General features: G+C 44.2%; 1 protein-coding gene across 1 annotated transcript; it reads left to right on the forward strand.

Moving 5' to 3' along the window:
* Window positions 1-1275: 1275 nt before the first annotated feature.
* On the forward strand, window positions 1276-6360 carry LOC104591045 (ADP-ribosylation factor). Its single transcript, XM_010249844.2, has 7 exons — window positions 1276-1416; window positions 2111-2288; window positions 3978-4048; window positions 4227-4346; window positions 5550-5668; window positions 5787-5868; window positions 6103-6360. Exons 2-7 carry the CDS (start codon window positions 2141-2143, stop codon window positions 6106-6108), a joined length of 546 nt encoding a protein of 181 aa, XP_010248146.1. The 5' UTR covers window positions 1276-1416; window positions 2111-2140; the 3' UTR covers window positions 6109-6360.
* The last annotated feature ends 16622 nt before the right edge of the window (window positions 6361-22982 follow it).

The following is a 22982-nucleotide window of genomic DNA, read 5'->3' on the forward strand; positions in this document are numbered from 1 at the left end:
ACACAATACTAAATAAGTAAATATAGAGTTTTCCATGCAAACTCATGCATAATTTGATCATGCGGGTAAAATAAAAGGGTTAGATTGTGATATGGAAAAGAGATGTGGGAAAAATAACTGACTAATAAACTGAAATCACAAACGTGGGAGCAAATAATGTGTTATTTATCAAAATTCATGGATGGGTTTTGATTAGTAAAAACTCTTTCCATATCTTATCTTTTCTGCGTCATGGATTTTCCCAAAATAAAAATATCAAAGCGGTGGCATTCTCGTTATTTAAATAAAAATCCATGGATATTTTAGTACAAAAAATGGGGTTCATTGTTTTCCTATTTTATTTTTGGTGTTAAATATTTACTTGTTTTTTGTATTTTATTTTTGGTGTTAAATATTTACTTTTTTTGTATTTTATTTTTTTGCATTAAATATTTACTTGGTATTTTGTAATTAATTTACATTCAAAATTAGAAAAAAGTGGTTGATAACGTTTTTCTAGGATTGATTGATAACTAGATGCCACTAAACACTATGATGGTGTTCGGAAGCATGGGCACTTTTTGGGACCGATTTTCAAGAAAAAACGTCCATACTTCCAAGACATGTTTTTCACACAAACAAAAAAAAAAAAAAAAACGCTTTGATTTTGTTTGGGAGTATTTCTGCCACGTAGGCAGTGAACAACACTAGGCTGTTTGGTAAGGTAATTTTCATTACCGTTTTTCAAGTATGTGTTGACAGGTAAGCACCACATAGGATACATATAATCGCCAATCAGTCAACCGTTAGGGGCAACGGTTCACCAATGCATAAAACGCCAAATTTGACATTTCATGCATCGGTGAATCCCGATTTACAAAGCATGCCCATAGTTCAAGCGTTTTTCAAAAAACACATGAACCAAACAATCATATATATGAGCGTTTATTGAAACAACTATGTGGATCCAAAGTGGCACCATTTTTCAGAAAAACGGCCACCAAACATCCCCTAACATCAGCGAAACAATGAATAAGCACTTAACCGTTAAAAAGACCAAGTTTTATCAATACTATACTTAAAGAATCAACATGATGATAAGGCAATGACATGGCACCGTTTACGGAAACCATACGAACCATCGAGCATGTTACATCCTAATTTTTTTTCGTTTTTTTAAATTTGGAGAATGCGAGAAAAGTTTTTTTTTTGAACGAAAAGACGGAAACACCCCAGGGCTGCTTTTGTCTTTTCACAAGGGTTGAACCACTTTTATCAAAAATACGATGTGCTCTAATCAATCTTCTTTTTGTATTTACCTTTGTCCTTTGTAAATCCTTTTATTTCTTAAACCATTTGCGCGTTTTTGTTAGTCTTCTCGCCGTCGCCGTCGCCGTCGCCCTCGCCAATTCGATCCATCTACACAGCTTCCGAGAGGTAAATCGATTTTGCTAGCTTTTGCCTATCTTCACATTAGTAAGCTTCTTATTCTCTTTGGTTTGCTGATCTCAAGGTATTGATTTATCGGAAAAATTTGAATTTGTTTTGAGTACTTCGTGCATGTTCAGATTACATTTACTAATAAGTGGTTTCAGATGACCTCTCTTCTGATTTGAGTTATTCGAAGTTGGATTCATGGTTCTTGTGATGGTTTTTTTGCGGTTGAAGGCTTAGATTTTGTTGTATTTTGTTAAAATGGGAAATTCCCGCATGATATCTGGAAATATTTTGGATCTGTTGGATGCATCTGGTTGTGTTGTTTTCTTCATCCAAGCGCGTTGGAACAGGATCTGAGTTCCTAATGGTGCTTAGTGAAGTCCTCTATCTTCTGTATAGTGACGGTTTTAGGGTTTTATTCCTCTTTCTTTCACTAGGATCAATCCTTCACCTTCAGATCGGTTTAGAATGAATCACATCTCCGTGGAAAATTTTGATTTACTGTATCATTTCGGCTTTCTTTGAGCTTTATCAGATTTGATTTGGGACTTTTAGCGGGACGTGTAAGGCCTCTTTGGTTTTTCTTTTGCATATATGTTCGGCATGGTGAAAATGGTTTGTAAGGTTTGTGAGTGATGTTATGATATCTGTTTATGTTTCATTGACTGATTTTATTTCCTTTTTCTTGCCTCAGCCTTAGAAGGGCCACACAGTCGCAAAGAGCATGGGGCTAACTTTCACGAAGCTATTCAGCCGGCTTTTTGCCAAGAAAGAGATGCGTATTCTGATGGTCGGTCTTGATGCTGCTGGTAAGACTACCATCTTATACAAGCTCAAGCTTGGCGAGATTGTCACGACAATTCCTACAATTGGTAAGTATTGATTACAGGATTGGAGCTAATTTTATTTTTTCTATTTATTTTCTGGTTTCGTTTCAAATTGATAAATTTTCAATTTGCCTGTATGATTTCGTCAATTTGTAGTTGCAGATGGCTTGCTTTTAGGTCATGTTTTTTTGCATGATTTTGTTGCCAGTCTTCTGTTGAAATGTGGATTCATTGATGTTTGTACAGATCTGGTTGTTGAACTGTGCTGATAAGGCCATTGTTATTTGTTAATAGTCAAAGTCTCTTCTACAATACATAATTTCCATTCTCTAGATGCATTTACAGAACCTGAATCTCACTGTTTTTCTTTTGAAGACTTCTTACAGATTATTTTTGGATGAGTAACAATCAAGGAATTTTATCAATATTTTTAAACAGAATTTACAAATTTACATGGTGAGAGGAATTGTTGTAGGCTACTAGGCTAGCATATGCTATCTACCCCAGCAATTCTTACATTAGGCTCCTCCTGGAACCTCCACCAAAATAGATTCCCTCTATTCACACCTTGTCTAGTTATGGTGTCAACCATGCTGTTTGCACACCTAAGATCCTACTGGAATGTGACCATTTTTTCAGCCGCTTATCTGATTTCCCTCTATGTACCCAGTGTTTTACTTCTTTACCATCCCACCACAACCTTGGAATCTCCTTCCACAGTTCCACTATGATGTATTTGTACTGAAATTCTTTCCCAGTGACAGGCCATGACTGTCCCATCTCCACGTCTAAAGATACTCCTTCAAAATCTGAACTCCCTGGGTTGCCATGGCTGCAGCCATCAAAATTCATCTTGACATGGGATTGGGCAAGCAACACCTAAAAGGTCCTTGCTTTAGGTTTAGTAGTAGGTGAGTTGGCAATATCTTGCCAATTTGGCATCATAGGATACAAATGAAAAAATTGGTGAAGTTTTGATCCAGTGCACCATCCTTGCCAATATAATTTCTACCATTGTTTCCTTGGTTTGGCATATATCAAGAAACCAATCACCCAATTACAAGGAGATTTCTGCACAGATGAGGGCCATTTAATTTCCTGTTCTTTTCTGTTTTTTTCTTGCAATTACTCTATCTTTCTCTATCCTCCTCTGTTTCTTCATTTCTGTTTCATAATTTTCATGCTGATAAAAAAATCTACAATAATTCTTTATATTGCAATATTGTCTTTTGAATATTGAACTTTATAGATTTAAGTGCTATTTTCTTTTCGATAAGATGATTTCCCTTGTTTTGATATGAAATTCATTGTTATTTAGTTTGTATGCTTGATGGCCTATATATAAAAATATGAAACCAATCTAGAACTTGAGTATTTTTTTTTTGTCAAGTTTATTTGCCTATGTTACTCCTAGGTGGCAGTTAGGCAACCAAGCACTCTTTTGTTGTCTAGAATCACCTATATACCTTGATAACTATGCTTTGGATCTTTTATTTGTCAGATTCCCTTGCCTATTGTCTTTTAGAGATATTGTGGATTCCAAAGATCCCCAAGAATGAAATTAGAGCTAACCCTATTGTCTTTGCATTTTCTATCATACCCAAGTAGAGCAAATGGAACACACTAACCCAGTGGATCAATTTTTCCTTTACACACTGCATTTTCTGATCATTTTCTAATATCATCTTAATAATTGCGGGTCATTCTAGTAATGCAAGTGGATATCTTTTGCAGGATTCAATGTGGAAACAGTGGAATACAAGAACATTAGCTTCACTGTTTGGGATGTTGGTGGCCAGGACAAGGTAGGAGTTTTTATTCTTTGCTTATAGTCCTCCCCCACACAAACTCTCTTTGCATCTTAAGTTCCTGTTAATTAGAGTAGTTAAATTTTTTTAAACTGTTCATCACTTTAAAGAGGTTATAGCTGAGGTTTTATGGCTATATGATAACTAATTGATGTTCTTATTTTTATTTATACAGATCCGTCCATTGTGGAGGCACTATTTCCAAAACACTCAGGGTCTTATTTTTGTGGTGGATAGCAATGACAGAGATCGAGTTGTTGAGGCGAGGGATGAGTTACATAGGATGCTGAATGAGGTACATACTGGTTTTATTCATACTTTTGTTTCTCATAGCATGTTTTTGAAAAGATATTTAAAAAGCAAACATAATTTTGCCTGTTTTTTTTGTTAGAAGTTTTAACCTCTTCATAACCCCAACATCATTTGCTCTATTCCTTTATGACCTTACTTTTAAGTTACCATTAGTCCATAAGGGAATTATTGAGCCTCACAAGGGAGCTGGGTGCACAAGTTTATTGATCTAGGAGGTCAGCAAATGCTTTAGTTGACAACCTAGCAAAACAAGGGGCGAATCGGGGGGTTTTGTTTTGGGCAGTGTTTAAGTTATTTTTTGTTCAGGGGTCACCTTTCACTTTAGAAGGTGACAGTTCTTCTGGTTTTATCTAATGAAAGATACCGTTTCTTATAAAAAAAATCTGAGATATGTGATGTTGTTTTCTTTATAGATGTTTTTCTCAAATTATTAAGTGCAAATGGTCTAGCCTCTGAAACAGTAAAAGTTTCTTATTTCTGTTTTATTAATGCATCTTGTTACATTGTTTCGTTGGCCTTGTCTGCTTGACCTGGTCTTCTTTGTTGTATATTTGTGAAATGCAATCTCATCGAATTTCTTAATGATGTTTCTCATTATTTTTTTTTTATTTTAACTATATCATAGAAGCCAATCAATTGAAATACAATATAATTTTGCATTTCACAAAAGATTGCATTGTTTAGTGGCACAATAATCAAAATGAATAGCATGAAATGAACATACTATCAGAAAAAGTTTCTTGTGCATTTTTTTTCCAGTCATCAGCATGGTTCATGCTGTTGACAAGTTGCATTTTGGCCAAGGTTTTAGTGCAAGGATTGGTAACATGTAATTGGCAGTTGGTAGAATTTGAAAAAAATGCTGCAACAATGTTGTGCCTATTCCAAAGTCGGTCCTTTGTATTTCCTAGGCAAGTAGCACATATTGCTAACATCATAATCTTGATGGATTGTTTGTTTTGTTACCATGACTATAAACCAACTTAGTTCTGAGTCCAATTTCCAGATTTACCATTTGCCTCTGGTTTGCTGTTTCTCTTCCCAAAACATCTTTCTTTTGCTGCACAGTTTCTGTTAGATACATTCTTTGTAGCTCTTAAAATTCTGCTTTATGTTGGCTGCATAGGACAAAAGAGATTGATGCAGAGGACATGAAAAATGGACTGACTCGTATATATTGTTTCAGGATGAGTTGCGAGATGCTGTCTTGCTTGTATTTGCTAACAAACAAGATCTTCCCAATGCAATGAATGCTGCGGAGATTACTGATAAGCTTGGTCTTCACTCTCTCCGTCAACGCCACTGGTAAATTTTCTACTCCTCTCCCTGCAGTAATTTATCTTGAATACTGTAATCTCTTTTTAGTTTATTAGAAGAAAATCCTATTGTTGGATCTAATGTTTTCTGGTGATACTTTTTTCAGGTACATCCAGAGCACTTGTGCAACCTCTGGTGAGGGCCTTTATGAGGGGTTGGAGTGGCTTTCCAACAACATTGCCAACAAGGTTAGTGTTTGAACACATTTCTTGTGTTAACATGAGGTTTTAGTTAAAATATGAACAGAAAAGCCAAACGGAAAGGATTAAATTCAGGACACATTAGGGATGTTAATGTTCATCTTATCAACCAAATTGAGAATATATGGCTTAGGTTTTTGAGACATTGTGTTTCTATCTGTTGTTGGTTGTTCAATCCAAAATTGTCTGCTCTGTCCAACCACTTCTCGTTCTCATTTTCAGGCCTGAAGAAATAGAGGATTGCTGATCGATGGAAGGGCTTTTCTGGATTCAGGCGTAAATATTATCTAGTTCTTTGTTTTTGTTTTCATTCTGAGAAAAGTGGTCATGTGGTTGTACTAATGACTTAAGATCGAAGATCTTTTTTTTCTGTAGGACTTTTGGTATAAATGTTGTAATAGGTGGATGGATGATTGGATATACTTATAAGCTTTTGCCTTGGGTTTGAATATACTGCTTTAGCTAATCCTTTTAGCTGTATCCCAGCAGTGCTGTGCTCTGTTTTTTTCCAGATCAAAGAGGATACTCGCGAGAAGTTGCAATTACACGAGAGAGAGTTTAAACTAGGAGACCAACTGGTTGGTTGAGAAATAAAACGAAAGGAAAACGCACCTTAAGGAATTAGACATGCAGACGTATCTTCTAGCTAGGATATGCACAACACCAATTGTTTGCAAGGGTCTTCCGTCGAAGACTCCAAACCCTGTCCAGACAATAAATACAAAATAACCGCGATGAGAGAGGGATCTCAAGGTATAAAAGATGTCCAAAGGCCCCGTACGGCCATAACATCAAAATAAACCACATCGCAATGCAACCATACTATCGGCAAACGGAAGGGTTCTACCGATCTGCCACACCGCCACGGCAAAAGATGTAGACTCAGCGCAAAAAAAAAACAAGGGGGGGGGGTTACTGTGTTACTAGTATATTAGGAGATGGCCGTAATTAGGGGTGGATTTGTACGAGGCTCGAGTTTGAGTTTGAGTTTGAGTTCGGTTCAAGCCAGAACTTTGAGTTTGAGTTCGGTTCGAGTAAAAAATTTATAAATTCGAGCTCGATTTTGAGAAAAAATATTTTATAAAAAGTAAATATAAAAATATTTTTTATTTGATATTTAAAAATTATAAAATTTTTATTATATATATTATTTTTTATAATTTTAATATATATATATGAGTTGGCTTGTAAGCCTCACGAGTCGAGTTCTAGTAGGTTCGAGTTCGGCTCGTTTAATAATCGAGCTAGTAAATTAGATTTGAGCTCGTTTATAATTTTATTCTGACCTATTTTTGTTTCAAAATTTAGCTTATTTTGTTTGATTTCAGTACAGATGAAGTAAATTAATACATGAAGCAGAATAAAGTAAAATCCAAAACAAAATTAAATAAGAATTTGGATTTTTTACTTTTACATTCCTATGCATTTGTAGTAATGCAAATAAATTTGCATTGCAACCAAACACAGCCTAAGCATTTGTTATAAGATACCCTCAAAAGTCAAATCCAGGCATACATGTACATGGTAATCTAATGTGTGAGTAAAATGGTTTTCGTCTCCAAATATGCTTTTGGAAGACTTAAAGAGAGATTTTTTTTTTCACCGTTGAATCCACTACATAACAGGATGTAATTTTGATTGATGTTTGTAGCATTAAGGTTCCTAGTATAGATTAGTATAAATAATGCCTTTTCTTTGTGGCAATGGGAGATTGGAGTCTGGAGATCAAGTATATGTTTGGCATTGATGTTGCATATAAGCACAAAAAAACGGTGCTACTGATGTATGGGTTGGAAGCATTGTTTTCTGAGAAAATTGTGTGTGTGTTTTCCCTGTTTGGAAACATTGCTGTCAAGTAAGACGTTTCTTAGAGCAACGGTGATGCTTTTTGTTTGGTACCAGTGCTTTATGTCTGTTTTCAGCACTAGTACCCATTATAGGAAGTAGTCCATGTCACCGCCACATCACGTCTTCATTGGCAGCAATGAGCTGCAATCTGAGAAAACGCCAAATTCGGTGTTGCTCCAAACCACACCTTCTTGATTTTCAAGGCGTGGCTTGGAATACCGTTATTTATGAAAAATTTATAAATTCGAGCTCGATTTTGAGAAAAAATATTTTATAAAAAGTAAATATAAAAATATTTTTTATTTGATATTTAAAAATTATAAAATTTTTATTATATATATTATTTTTTATAATTTTAATATATATATATGAGTTGGCTTGTAAGCCTCACGAGTCGAGTTCTAGTAGGTTCGAGTTCGGCTCGTTTAATAATTGAGCTAGTAAATTAGATTTGAGGTCGATAAATCTGATTGAAACCGAGCCGAACCGAGTTTTTCACGAGAACCAAGCTCGAACAACTCATAAAAAATTCGGCTCATTATCACCGCTAGCTGTAATTTCAGATTTCTTAGGAGAGAGTACAGTCTATTTAACGGCCATAAATGCATCAATGAGTTTGACCAAATAGACGAGGATTTAGACCAGATGGATTCCAGACTTTGACCAAAGAAGAGTGGAAATGAGTTCAAAACGAAGCCATGACGCATTAACGACCATGATGCATCAATGAAGCCACGAAACCTGAGAACCAGGGTATGTGTGGAGAGAAATCAACTGGAAAATGATACAAATATTGTATGTGTGGCAGTAACATTCATTCCTGTCGATAGTCCCATGATCTCTCAAACTGGTGGTGGTGCTGACTGCTGTACATGTAGGTATTTTCTGGGAAGGGACTAACTAGGGATTTAATGAATAATATTTTGGTATATATATAGCACCGTTAAATTTTTCTGCCTCTCATGTATACATGTGGATGTTACTGAGCCCGTAGTGCATGCATGGTGGTCACCTGGTTCCTTGATTTCTAACCTCGAACCCCTGAAATTTGTTTTGAAGGTCATATTGAGAGACGCGACAGCTCCCAGAATTCCTTTTCTCTATAACCCCATTTTCCTTTTGGTAAAATAATGAAAATGAAACTTAAACGTGACGACCTCTAATTGGCACTGAAATGCTCACCGTTAATACTGAGTGGTTCACTGTGATGTCAACTCTGAATACGCGGTTCATGATGAAATCGAAAAGAACGAATGATTGGCGACATCTACGATTAATTACAACTATGAAGATGTACGTACTCAGAAATAAGCTAATTAAGTGCTTGTAATTCGAGAGCTCAGAACGGCGGCTCGGCTTTTGCAGCTGCTGGATAACGTCTGAACTCTGAAGTCGATGGATATTGATGAAGGGAAATTTGGCCCGACCTCGCAGTTACCCAGTACGTGGTAGAAACAAGCAACTCGGGACAATAGAGTGCCTGAAGCAAGTGCCAAAAGCAAAGTCCAAGCTCGCTACTGAGCCCGAACTCCAGACCGCCCTACTAGGAGCCCAAGCTCCCCACCAAGGGCCCGAGCTCCCCGCCAGGAGCCCGAGCTCCCTACCAAGAGCCCGAGCTCCCTACTGGGAGTCCGAGCTCCCTGTTAAGAGCTCGAGCTCCCTACTAGGGGTCCGAGCTCGCTTAAGAACCCGAGCTCCCTACTAGGAGTCCGAGCTCCCCGAAAAGAGCCCGAGCTCCCCGCCAAGAGCCCGAGCTCCCTACCAAGAGTCCGAGCTCCCTATTAAGAACTCGGAGCTTCCTATGGAGAACCCGAGTTCCCTGAGCACGAACTGTACTGGGCCCCAAGCCTCACAAAGCTGACCCGAGCTGGCCCAAGGCAGCTCGGGACGCTCCAAACCGAACTCAAGACACCTCGCTCGCCACTCCAACACTTCGCTTCCGAAACACCAGGCTGACCAAACATATCCGACACCAAGGACGTCCGTATCTAAGGGCGATGCACCTGACTGATTTGGGATTTGACGCCTGACAGCCGCACTTCAAACGGCTTCCTGCCATCGCCACCTGCAACCGTCGTCACCAGCCGCAGAGACGGCTCCGACAAAAGGAACAGTGGCGGTTCTCTCCGGCCAGAGGAAATGACATCCGAACTGGCAGGAGTTCAGAAGTAATCATGCCCGATCTGACGGAAGCCTGGAAGTGAGTGCGCGAGGTGGTTATAAAAGGCTCCTACCCACCAGGAACGAGGTATGCTAACTTTGCGCTATCTGGTTTATCTTGCCTTTGAAGTATTCTAACTTGAGCTTCGGAGCCTTTACGCCGGGTTCTCCCCGGAGCTTCTCTTCTCCTTCCGTTTCAGATCCCTGTTACTCAGTTCAGAGGCAAGATCATTGACAGCTAAGACCGGCCAGATTGTGCTTCATCAATTGGCGCCGTCTGTGGGAACGCTTCAAAAGGCCTCCCTCCAAAACTTTCATACCCTTTTCTTCTTCTTTAAAAAGTTCAACTCATGGCCTCATCCAGCAACGCCGGATGCGGCACAGAGACAAACACCACCGGGGAACAGCCCCAAGTTCCCGTGGTGTGTGTTGGGCAGTTCACCATCCCCCTCTCGGTGGATGGAATCCCCAATCTGACTACGCCACAAGCAGTGGCGCCTGCAAGCCTACCGGCCGCAAACATCCCCTTCCCTCTTCCCATCGAGGCTACCTTCACTGAACCAACCGCCGTCCCCCTGGCAGCTAGCCAAAATCGGTTGGACGACCTAATGCAATGCATGCGGGCAATGCAAGCCCAGATGCAACAGTTCCAGCAACACCAGCTTCACCAGCACCAAGTGTTGCACAACCTCTCCCAGTACCACTATCAACAACAGTTCCCCCAACTGACACCGAACCAACCACTACTTCCACCTTGCCACCCTGCCCCGAAGCCAGTCAAGGCCTCTCCGCAGGATGGGCGCCTCCAAGGAAAGGCCTCTAGGCCCCAGAATCCCCCAAACAGCCAGGCCTCGTCCCCAGGCTGGAGAGAAAGAAAAGTCATCCCCGCCTCGCGGCTCGCAGGCGGATCGGGAACCTCGCCCGCGAGATCGGCGCCTCGGGGCTCCAAACCGGAGTCCCCACTGGTGGAAAACCGATTCGGCGCACTGGCAGCAGTGGACTACCAGCATTCCGGGCCCATCGCGCTCGGCAACACGGAGGCCAGCAGCGCCAGTACAAGGCCCACTCAGCAGCGAAGGCGCCGTCGAAGTCGACGAACCGCCACCCGCGTCCTATCAGAGCTCAGAGGCAAAGGCGAGACGAGCTCGGACGAGGTAGGAGTTACCCCGATTCTCTCAGTTCCTTCCCCCCTCGCATCAGAACTCCTGGCAGTCCCCTTGCCCAGAGATTTCAAGCTCCCGCCCCTAGACAAGTACGACAGATCCTTCGACCCCAACGACCACGTGGACGCTTTCCAGTCCCAAATGCACATCGCCAGAGCCAGCGAATCATGCATGTGCGTGCCCTTCACCACCACCCTCAAGGGGGTAGCCCGCACTTGGTACAGGAACCTGGCCCCCAGATCGATAAAGTGTTGGGCTCAGTTCGTGCAGGTCTTCACTGCACACTTTGTCACCAGCAAACGGTGCCCCAGAGCAGAGGAAAGCATCTTCGGGATAGTCTAAAGGGAAGGGGAACCCATACGAGGCTACATCAAACGATTCAATGAGGCATGCTTACAGATACCTCGGTTAGACCCCGCGGTGCAGCTCGCCGCAGCAAAAAGAGGGGTGACGCACAAGGAATTCAAGTGACACATGGTAGCTAACCAGCCCACGACCGTGGCCGAGTTCCTCAAGCTCGCGGACAAGTTCATGAGGACTGAGGAGGAAATCAACCAAAGAACCGAGGGCGGAAACGAGAAAAGAAAGAGGGACGGCGAGCCCTCTAGCTCGGCCGACCGAAAAAACCCGGCCCGGGACCCAAAACCGAATCAGTCGTTCCGAGCTCCCCTGCCAGTTCGGACGGATTACACGCCACTGAACACGAGGCGGATCGAGATCCTAATGACGATCAAGGACGCCCCCTACGTGAAATGGCCACCTCGCCTAAAGGGAAATCCGAACGAAAGAAACAAGAATTTGTATTGTAGTTTCCATAGGGACCATGGCCACAATACCGAGCAGTGCAATAACCTCCGAGACGAGATAGAGGGGCTCATCCGTCGCGGATATTTAAGAAACTTTGTACATCACAACAACAATAGCAATAAAGCAGATCAGCCAGGCGAGCACTTAAAGGACGCCCCCGAAACTAGCGGCAGGCCTGCCGAACAAGGCGGCCGGCGACCTCGACCTGGAGCGACCCGTGGAGCAAGGCGAAGAACGAGCCTCGCCCACAGAAGAAATAGTCGCGATCCCGGCCTCGCCTACGGACCCAGCTCGCGCACTCCAGATCGGTACTTCTGTCAAAGAACCCCTACGGACCGAACTGGTAAGTTTTTTACTCCAAAATTTAGATATTTTTGCATGGTCCGCGGCCGATATGCCCGGTATTGACCCTGGTCTTATAACTCACAAACTTAATACTGACCCTTTAGTCAGACCCGTTAGACAGAAGAAACGGAACTTAGCCCCAGAGCGCAGGAAAGCGGTCGACGAGGAAGTCGAGAAGATCCTCGCGGCAGACTTCATAAGGGAAGTCCATTACCCGAGCTGGGTGGCCAACCCGGTACTGGTGAAAAAGGCGAACGGCAAGTGGCGCATGTGCGTCGACTACACCGACCTGAACCGAGCTTGCCCGAAAGACTGCTTCCCCCTTCCTAGGATCGACCGCCTAGTGGACGCGACCTCGGGACATGAATTGCTAAGCTTCCTGGATGCCTACTCAGGCTACAACAAAATCCGGATGGACCAATCCGACGAAGAAAAAACCAGCTTCATAACCGAGTTCAGTCTATACTGTTACAAGGTCATGCCCTTCGGGTTAAAAAACGCCGGGGCGACCTTCCAAAGACTTGTAAATAGGCTGTTTCAGCCCCTGATCGGCACGAAGATAGAGTGCTATGTAGACGACATGGTCGTCAAAACACAGTTTTCACAAGAATTAATACAAGACTTAGATTCCGTCTTCCAAATCCTGCGTCAGTATAACATGAAACTGAACCCCAACAAATGGGTCTTTGGCGTCACCTCGGGCAAATTCCTGGGCTACGTTGTCAATCGATGCGGCATCGAGGCCAACCTGGACAAAATAAAAGCCATCCTAGATATGAGACCACCTCGGAAAATAAAAGAAGTCCAGAGGCTAAACGGCCGCATAGCCTCTCTAAGCCGCTTCATGTCCAAGTCGGCAGATCGCTGCCTACCCTTCTTCAAAGCAATCAAAGGCAAAGGGTTCGAATGAACCCAAGACTGTCAGCTCGCGTTTGACGAGCTAAAAGGCTACCTCGCCAGTGTGCCAACCTTAGCTCTGCCCGAGGAAGGCGAAGTTTTAGAACTGTACCTCTCGGCTAGCGACGAGGTGGTCAGTTCGGTACTAGTAAAGGAAGCAGACCGGGTCCAACGACCCATATATTATGTTAGTAAAATCTTGCAGGGAGCAGAGACAAGGTACCCGCAGATAGAAAAGCTAGCGTATGCTCTGGTGGTAGCAGCACGGAAACTACGCCCGTACTTCCAGGCCCACACCGTCATCGTCCTGACCGACAAACCTTTGAGACAAGTTTTACTCAAACCTGAGGTTTCCGGCCGGCTGACGAAGTGGGCCATCGAACTCAGCGAGTACGATCTCCAGTACAAGCCAAGAACTACCATTAAGGCCCAAGCCTTGGCAGATTTTATCGCAGAGTGCACGTTTAGCCTCGAAGCCCCTGAGCCGGTCGAGCCCGAGATTCCCAGTTCGGGCGAACTCGGAGCTCCCAAGCCAAACGAGTCCGAACCCCATGAAGTAGCAGCCAGCGTGGCTTCCCTCCTGGTTAGACCAAGCACGAACTGGGATGAGGAGCCCTGGATCCTTCACGTAGATGGCTCCTCGAACCAACAAGGCAGCGGGGCTGGAATAGTGCTACGCGGCCCGAGCGGAACAAAACTGGAATACGCACTACGCTTTGAGTTCGTGGCATCCAACAACGAGGCGGAGTACGAGGCACTGATAGCCGGGCTAAACCTAGCGCGCATGGTCGGAGCAAAGCACATGGTTATCTGCAGTGATTCCCAGCTCGTAGTCAACCAAGTTACAAGCGAGTACGAAGCACGCGAGCTCACTATGATTGCGTACTTGGCAAAAGTAAAGGAAGCTCTGCTCAACTACAGTCGCACTTCATCAAGCAAATCCCGAGGTCAGAGAACGTTGAGGCCGACACCCTTTCCCGACTGGCTGGCACGAGCCACAATGCCAGGAGAACCGTGTACGTAGAGGACTTGCCTCGGCCCAGCATTCTCGGTGGGGCAGAAGAGGTCGCTCCCGTCACCGAAGCAGAGCCGAGCTGGATCGACCCACTCGCGAACTTCCTGTTAGACGGAACCCTCCCCGCGGACCGCAACGCAGCCAAGAGGGTGCAGCGCCAAGCAGCCAAATACGTCATGATAGACGAACGGTTGTACCGACGATCCTACACTTTCCCCTATCTGCGATGGTTGCGCCCAGCCGAAGCCGAGCTGGTACTCCGCGACATCCATGAAGGCTTGTGCAGCGGACACCTGGGGGCAGAGCCCTCGCCCAAAAGGCACTTCGACAAGGATACTACTGGCCAACGATGAAGACAGAGGCAATCGAGCTCGTCAGAAAATGCGACAAGTGTTAGAAGCATGCCAGCATCCACCATCAGCCCGCTGCCGACCTCAAATACCTCACCAGTCCATGGCCCTTCGCCCAATGGGGCATCGACCTCCTGGGGCCATTCCCACCAGCGACAGGCGGGAGAAAATTCCTAGTGGTGGTAGTAGATTATTTCACAAAGTGGATAGAAGCCGAACCCTTGGCAATAGTTACAGCCCGAAACATACAAAACTTCTTTTGGAAGAACATCGTACGTCGCTTCGGGCTACCTCGGGTACTGATCTCCGACAACAGCAAACAGTTCGAAGAGATCAAGTTCCAAGAATGGTGCCGAAGTATGGGAATTAGTCAGAACTTCACATCGGTCGCACACCCGCAGGCAAATGGCCAAACAGAAGTAATGAATAGAGCCATCCTCCGCGGACCGAAAGCGCGATTGGACCGAGCCAAAGGTTTGTGGGCAGACGAACTACCAAGTGTTCTATGGGCACACCGAACCACGGAAAAAACCGCCATAGGTGAGACCCCCTTTAACCTCACCTACGGCACCGAAGCAGTGATCCCGGCGGAAATCGAAGTGCCTACGTTTCGACTAGAAGCGTACGACGAATGGACAAACGAGGGCGAGTTACGCACCAACCTCGACCTACTGGACGAAGTGAGAGATCTTGCGCACATCCGAACTGCGGCCTACCAACAAAAGGTAGCTCGGTACTACAACGCGCGAGTAAAGAAGAGGAACTTCCGCGTCGGCGACCTGGTTCTCCGTAAGGTCATGGTGCCCGAACCCGGCGTAGGGAAACTTGGACCAAACTGTGAAGGACCCTACAGAGTAATGAAAACACTCGGTGGGGGAGCATACGAGCTTGGAACCCTAGAAGGAAAACAAGTACCCCGAGCACGGAACGTTGTCAACTTAAGAAGGTACTACCTATAGGCCACCAAGGCAAGTACGCCGAAGCCATTTCATAAAACGAACTGATGGACCGAAGTGGTCAGTTTGGCAAAAAATATAGCTCGAAGACACAACCAGTACATGAACAAAAAGCCTTTTCATTTCAGAATAGATGTGTACATTCAAAAAAAAAAAGTGTACATTTCATTTCACAAGCCAGGGGCTACTTCATCGTTATCAGAAGCCGCTTCGACAACACCCGAAGGACCTGCCTCCCCCTCGGAGTCCGGTTCGGCATCCGCAGCATTAGCCATTTCTTGAGTAATGCGCAAAGTGGATATGGCGCTAGTGTCAAGCTCGGGGTACATATTCCGGATCATCCACCGGCTTAGCTTGAAACCCCTCCTGTAGGAGTCTACCATCAGATCATCGAAATCCGGCGAAGCAATGTAATCGCTGACAGCTTTCTTCTTCGCGTCTTCGATGCCTTGAGAGAAGATCTGAGTCCTCTCCCGGATATCCTCTTGAAGATACTCGACCTGGTGCTCCAGGTCCAACTTTATTTCTGCCATACGCTTCACCACCACTCCCATGGCCTCGGCATCCCTCTGAGACCTCGCCTGCCTAGACCGCACAAGGCGAGCAGTAGCCTCAGCAGCACGAGCATTCTCCTCAGCAGCATGAGCATTCTCCTCGGCAGTTCGAGCAGCCTCCTCGGCAGCTCGCGCCTGCCTCGAGCATCTCTCCACCTGGTTCGCCAAGGCGTGAATGGAAGAGTTCACCTATCAAAAGAAAAACGAGATCAAAGGAACGAATAAAAGAATAAAGGCCGAACTCTAAAGAAGGGAGCACTTACCACCATGGCATGAGTAACAGCACGGCAAGCCACTTGGTGCAGAGGGAGCTCGGTCCACGCCACAACTTCCTCGGGAAACATCGCCTCCTTACTCCGTTGAAGAGCATGAACAGGCGACAGCACGCTCCTGAAGTCCCTCGGGACCTCCGAGCCCGACGGCCCAGCTCGCGTATGGGCAGACTCGGAGTAGGCGGGAGCCCCCGTGTGTGTGGTTTCGGCATAAGGAGCCCCCGCGCCGGCTCCTGCATAGGAGGAACCATCTCGGGCTCCTCTGCCGGATAGTCCAGCACCTCGGGCTCCGCCCCCTGGGATGGCTCGACGCGAGCTCGCTTAGCCACCCGTTTTCTCCTCTTCATGCCTTGGAACAAGTGCCCACCTCGGGTCCCTCGAAAGTCCATCGTACCTGCGAAAAGGAGTTCGGCATCAGCAAGACACGTAAAAGAAGAGCAAGACAGGATCACTAGGGAAAGAACCTACCCGAACTCAGGCCCGCAGCAATAAGCTTGGCCTCCGTCAGATACCATTGACAATCCAGCCCAAGCCGCGCCCATTGCCGGAGGCCCTTCGCCGTCTCCTTATTAAGTGTGATGCCGGAATCGGGAGCGGCCATCCCCCAGCCGGTCTGAAACGGCCACCCCAGCACACTTCGCACCCCGAAGTAGTCTCGCTTCCACGTCGGGACCTTATTAGGGAGTCCGTGTAAGAGCTTGAAGCCCGGGCGAGGGGACAGGTAGTATGCCCGCCTACGCCCAGGAAGGGGACCCGCTTGCTTTTTCAGCATTAAGATGGAAGAGAAAATCTCCAGATCCAGAGGAAAGTTCTCGTCGCAAAATAAAGAGATCGTCCCCACTAAGTTCCTAATAGAGTTCGGGTGAAGCTGGCCGACCGTCACACCGAAGTGGTTTAGGACCTCGACAAGGAGAGGGTGAAAGGGCAGTCGCAGCCCCGCGGTGAGCTGTTCCCGGAAAATCACGATCTCATCAGGACCGTGTTCCCAAGGGAAGCTGCCCGTAGGGATGAAGTAACCGTGCTCCCCGAGCAAGTCGTAGTATTCTACGAGGGTTTGAAGTTCCTCAGGCGTCATAGTCGAAGGGCCGAACTGATCTACAATCCGGCCACGACGGGAGGTGGACGCCGACCTACCCGAAGCACCTCGGGCCATAGGCCCGACCCCTTCCTCAGGACCTACGTCAGGCTCACTTGAACTACCGGGGGACGCAAACTGGTTCGTAGAACCTACATCGGACCCGCTTGAACAGTCTGAACCCTCCAAACTAGACATCGGGAAACGGAACGGGGTTCCAAAAGCACTCACCCGGGAAGAAGACTGCAGCAGACCACGAATGCTCGAACAAGCAAGGAACCTAGGACGCGAGCTCAAGATGTACAACAGTAGCAAGGAGGCCCCCCCCCCCCCGCGCACTATTTATATCAACAGCGTCCAGAAAGCGACGGCCCAGATCGAAGCCAATCCAACAGCCCACAGCCGCACTAAACCGCACGTTTTTCGAGACCAATCAGCGCACGTCTTTCCGAAACTGACAGAGCGTTGCGCACGTCCTGTCAGAGGACGGGTGTCAGCACGCACCTCGAAACTGACAGGGTGTCGGCGCACGTCTCCTCGCAATAAAAGCGTCTACAGCGCAACTCCCGAACAACTGTTGTCACGACTCCCAAACGCGCGCCCTTTTTTGAAAATAAAATTAGAGCATGCGCGCAACACGGACCAAAACCCCCCTGCTACCTTGCAAACTCCCCGCGCCAAGACGAGACCCTTGTCGCAGGGAGTGGGGGGCAATTGATGAAGGGAAATTTGGCCCGACCTCGTAGTTACCCAACACGTGGCAGAAACAAGCAACTCGGGACAATAGAGCGCCCAAAGCAAGCGCCAAAAGCAAAGTCCAAGCTCGCTACTGAGCCTGAACTCCAGACCGCCCTACTAGGAGCCCGAACTCCCCACCAAGGGCCCGAGCTCCCCGCCAGGAGCCCGAGCTCCCTACTGGGAGTCCGAGCTCCCTGTTAAGAGCCCAAGCTCCCTACTAGGGGTCCGAGCTCGCTTAAGAACCCGAGCTCCCTACTAGGAGTCCGAGCTCCCCGCCAAGAGCCCGAGCTCCCTACCAAGAGTCCGAGCTCCCTATTAAGAACTCAGAGCTTCCTACGGAGAACCCGAGTTCCCTGAGCACGAACTGTACTGGGCCCCAAGCCTCACAAAGCTGACCCGAGCTGGCCGAAGGCAGCTCGGGACGCTCCAAACCGAACTCAAGACACCTCGCTCGCCACTCCAACACTTCGCTTCCGAAACACCAGGCTGACCAAACGTATCCGACACCAAGGACGTCCGTATCTAAGGGCGATGCACCTGACTGATTTGGGATCTGACGCCTGACAGCCGCACTTCAAATGGCTTCCTGCCACCGCCACCTGCAACCGTCGTCACCAGCCGCAGAGACGGCTCCGACAAAAGGAACAGTGGCGGTTCTGTCCGGCCAGAGGAAATGACATCCGAACTGGCAGGAGTTCAGAAGTAATCATACCCGATCTGACGGAAGCCTGGAAGTGAGTGCGCGAGGTGGTTATAAAAGGCTCCTACCCACCAGGAACGAGGTATGCTAACTTTGCGCTATCTGGTTTATCTTGCCTTTGAAGTATTCTAACTTGAGCTTCGGAGCCTTTACGCCGGGTTCTCCCCGGAGCTTCTCTTCTCCTTCCATTTCAGGTCCCTGTTACTCAGTTCAGACACAAGATCATTGACAGCTAAGATTGGCCAGATTGTGCTTCATCAGATATATTGCTCTCTTTGTTTTAAGTGTTGGACTCCTTTGAATGTAAAGTAAAAGAGAGGCCATAGAAGAAATTGCCGGCCGGTTAGGGAGGAGTCAACTCAACTGGGTTATGCTTAGGCTCGGAAAATATCGTCTAATGCCAGAATTTTAGCTTACAAAACAGTGCAGTAGCTGTGCCTTTGATTTCTCGTCCAAGTAGGTATTGAAATTTTTATTACTTGCTTGAGTTTTTCAATACTCGAAATCACCTTGACACTAGAAGAAGACGCAATATATGAGACAGAAGCGTGTGAGGATCTTTTTGTTTTCTTTTTATGAGTTTGTTCCATCAACCCAAACTCTCAATTTGTTGACCCACTGAACAACATAATTGGATCTTTCAAGCAATTTAACAAGTAATTGAATTACATTCACATAATCACATCTGACTCTATCTTGGGACGGTTCTATAGCACAACAGACTTGTTTTCATGGCAACCTGTGGATGATATACATCTTCCCCATCATGTATGTGAAGTAAATTTCGAGAATATTTAACGACAGCCAACCCAATACCCTCAAATGGCATGCACCTGCTGCTAAGATAGATTCTTCATGATTAATATTTTCTAACATTCTTCGCCTGTGCAACTGTTGTCTTGAGAGAGTGATCATGAATAGTTGAGACACATCAATTAATTTCTGAGCTCTTCCTTCGTAATGACGGTGCCATTTCGTAAAGTCAACAGACCTATAGTATCGCCATAACTTGCAAATCACTTCCTCCTCGGAGTATCAAGACGGAAGTAGGGGTGATCATTTCAGTCCGACCCGGCCTGAATCACACAAATCCGGTTCGGAAATTCTGGGCTTGGGCCTGAGTTTTATGTTCAGGCCCGGCTCGGGCCCAAGCCCACATTAGGCTCGCAAATTTTAGGACTTGGCTTGGGTTTAATATTTTAAGTCCGGCCCGATCAGTATATATTTAAACTTACACATTTTGTATATACATGTATACTTATTATATTATATATTTTGTATATAAATATTATAATATGACATGTACAATTTATATTATATGTAATATTTTATATTATATAATGTATAAAATAAGTTTATATGCATGTTATGTCATTAAATATATAGACGTAATATTTTATATATGAGTGATATTGGTTCGGAATTAGGCCTGGCACGGCTCAGGCCCATATAGACTTGGGCTAGGGCTTATTTTTCAGGCCTGAAACCCCGGGCCAGGCCGGGCCCAGGCCTAAGCTATTGTCCTTATCATAAGTGCAAAGCTTGGCCTGGCCCATAATCACCCCTAGACAGAAGTCTTCGTGCCATTTAATCAACTGTGGTTCGGGATAGTCTGGTCTGCTTGTGCACCTCTTCTCTGCTGGCAAGTAGCGGCCTCCTCTGGTTCAGGTTGAACTCCAGCTCTTGTTTGTGACTGGATGGGCTCACTTGAGATTTCCTACTCACTTTTCCTACTTATTCTCTACCCACCGTGAATTAGATATCTTTTATAAATTGAGAGATGTATAGCTGCAATTCACGATGAATAGAAAGTGAATAGAAAATCTAGGCTTGGATGGGCTACATACCTACATGTTACAACGTGAGTTATACTTCCATCTGCGTTGTAACACGTAGGTGGTTTTAAATGACGTACGAAATTCATTGTTTATTTTCTCAACATTTTTTCAACCCAAAAAAAATAAAAGAAATATTTTAAGCTTAGCTGCCAAGCTTTGTTGTTGATGAATTGGTCTAACTTGACAAAAGTACAAGTGGATTATTATGTATCCTAATAAAGAAACTTATACTGTATTAATTAATATAAAGCCATTTTGACAAAAGGTGATACGTTATTACACCAATTTGATATAATTTTGTAATCTACTTATAACTTAAATCTTAGGCTCGTTAAGCTTAAACTTGTAGAAATACAAATGAAATAGTGTGTACTGTAATAAACTCATACGGTACAGACCGTATTACTCAATGTAAAGCTAAATTAAAAAAAGTTATTACACCAATTATATGTAACCTTGTAATTCATTCATAACCTTTCATAACCTCAAACTTAGACATGTAGAAATATAAGTGGGCTCAACTGTATTCACATGAAGAAACTTGGGGACCATTTGGTTCATAGATTGAATTGGTTTTGGAATGGTCTATTCCTATGGTTTGATTAGTTTAGATAGGAATTGGAATCAATTAGGATGGGTTTCATTCCCAAGGGAGGAGGGAAATGGTCATTCCCTCATATGAAAATGAGAAAGGGTTAACAATTAAAAAATGTCCCGAAAGCGAAACAGTTTTGGCCATCAGTTTTCGAGTTGATGGTTCGATTGTCCGATTCGAACGAATGGCCTGTTTTGACATAAAAATTAAAAAAAATAATTAAATAATTAAAATAAAAAATGACAAAAAATCGTTGAACAGGTTGACGGTTCAACCGCCTTGGTCAACAGGTCGTTGACCGATTCAAGGATTTTTGGCTAGGAACTGGGTTTGAGGTAAAACATAACCGGTTGTCTAGATGGTTCTCAGGCTGAATGGTCTTACTGTCCAAGTCAACAACAGTTCAAAATCCATGAATAAACTTAAAGCTTTTGTTTTATTTTTTAAGTTAAAAAAATGTAGAGAAAATAAATAACGGAAGTTAACATTATTGTCTTTTACTTTTTTTGTACGTCACTTAAACCATCTACGTGTTACAACGCGGATGGAAGTGCAGTCCGCGTTGTAACATGTAGACGTGTAGCCGAGTTAGTCTTTGGGGAGTCTTTGTTTCTATCGTTTGTTTATTTTTGTCAAAAAAGACGTAATGTTTTATTGCCATCGACTGTTTTGTTTCACACTAAAAAGAAATGGGAGATTTCTTAAAGTACCCCTAAGATTTAGAAAATTGACTAACTCTACCCTTATGTTATGTTTGGTTTAAAGGAAAGAATAGGGAAATGAAGGGAAATGCAGGGAAATTTATACAAGATTTGTAAAGGTTTCCCTTCATTTCATTTCTTTTCCCTACTTTTTCCTTCAAACTAAACATAGCCTTATTATTTATATGTTGTCTTAAAGTATCCTCAAGGTTTTTGACAATTATCATCGCATTAAGTACTAACAGAAAAAAACAAAATATTGAATTTGCTCTTTACTATTCTTCAAATTTTTAAAATAAAACCCAACTGACGAAAATCTTCAAAAACCGTAAAGATGAAGAAGAACTAATTTGCTCGATCAATCTTGGTCTGAAGGGGAAAGACTCGTACAGAAATAACAGGAATACCCCCTTTCAAAGACTCATGTGAGCCTATAAAACAAGAACGATAAGTCAATTGGCGATTATCAGCTACAGAGCTACTTCCCTAAGAATATTCATGCTCGCTTGTGAAACTATATCTAGGTCATTATTATTTTATTATAATTTTAAAAAATCTTGTTTTATTAAACTGGGTCTAGGTCGACAGTTCGTTCAAGCAGTGTAAGTGTGGAACAGGTAGGTGTGGATAAGACAGTCCCCTCAAGGACTTTGGAGGTCATGGACTCATGGGAATCGATTGTCTTATCCGCCACAACATTGCGGTGGATGTCGTAGGCACGGTGGATGTCGTAGGCATATTAGGTAAGCATAATAAGTGAGCACATAATAGTTGTATGATACATGTCCTAGTTAATGTGTTATTATCTATTATTTTATTATTTTTATCAAAATAATTAAAAATAAAAAATAATGAAAAATGAAAACCTAAATGTGTTGAGAGTTGAGACTCATTTACGTTTTTTTTTTCATTGTTTTTATTTTTAATTATTTTAACAAAGATAATAAAATAATAGATAATTTCTAATGGAACAAAAATATCTGAATGAAAGGCACGTTAACTAGGACATATAGCTATTACGTGTCCACTCATTGTGCTTACCTAACATGCTTACTATATCCGGACCCTAACTAACCACCTTCAAATAC

The sequence above is a fragment of the Nelumbo nucifera genome, chromosome 3 (genome assembly GCF_055504915.1).
Source record: "Nelumbo nucifera cultivar China Antique chromosome 3, China Antique-T2T, whole genome shotgun sequence".
Classification (NCBI taxonomy): domain Eukaryota; kingdom Viridiplantae; phylum Streptophyta; class Magnoliopsida; order Proteales; family Nelumbonaceae; genus Nelumbo; species Nelumbo nucifera.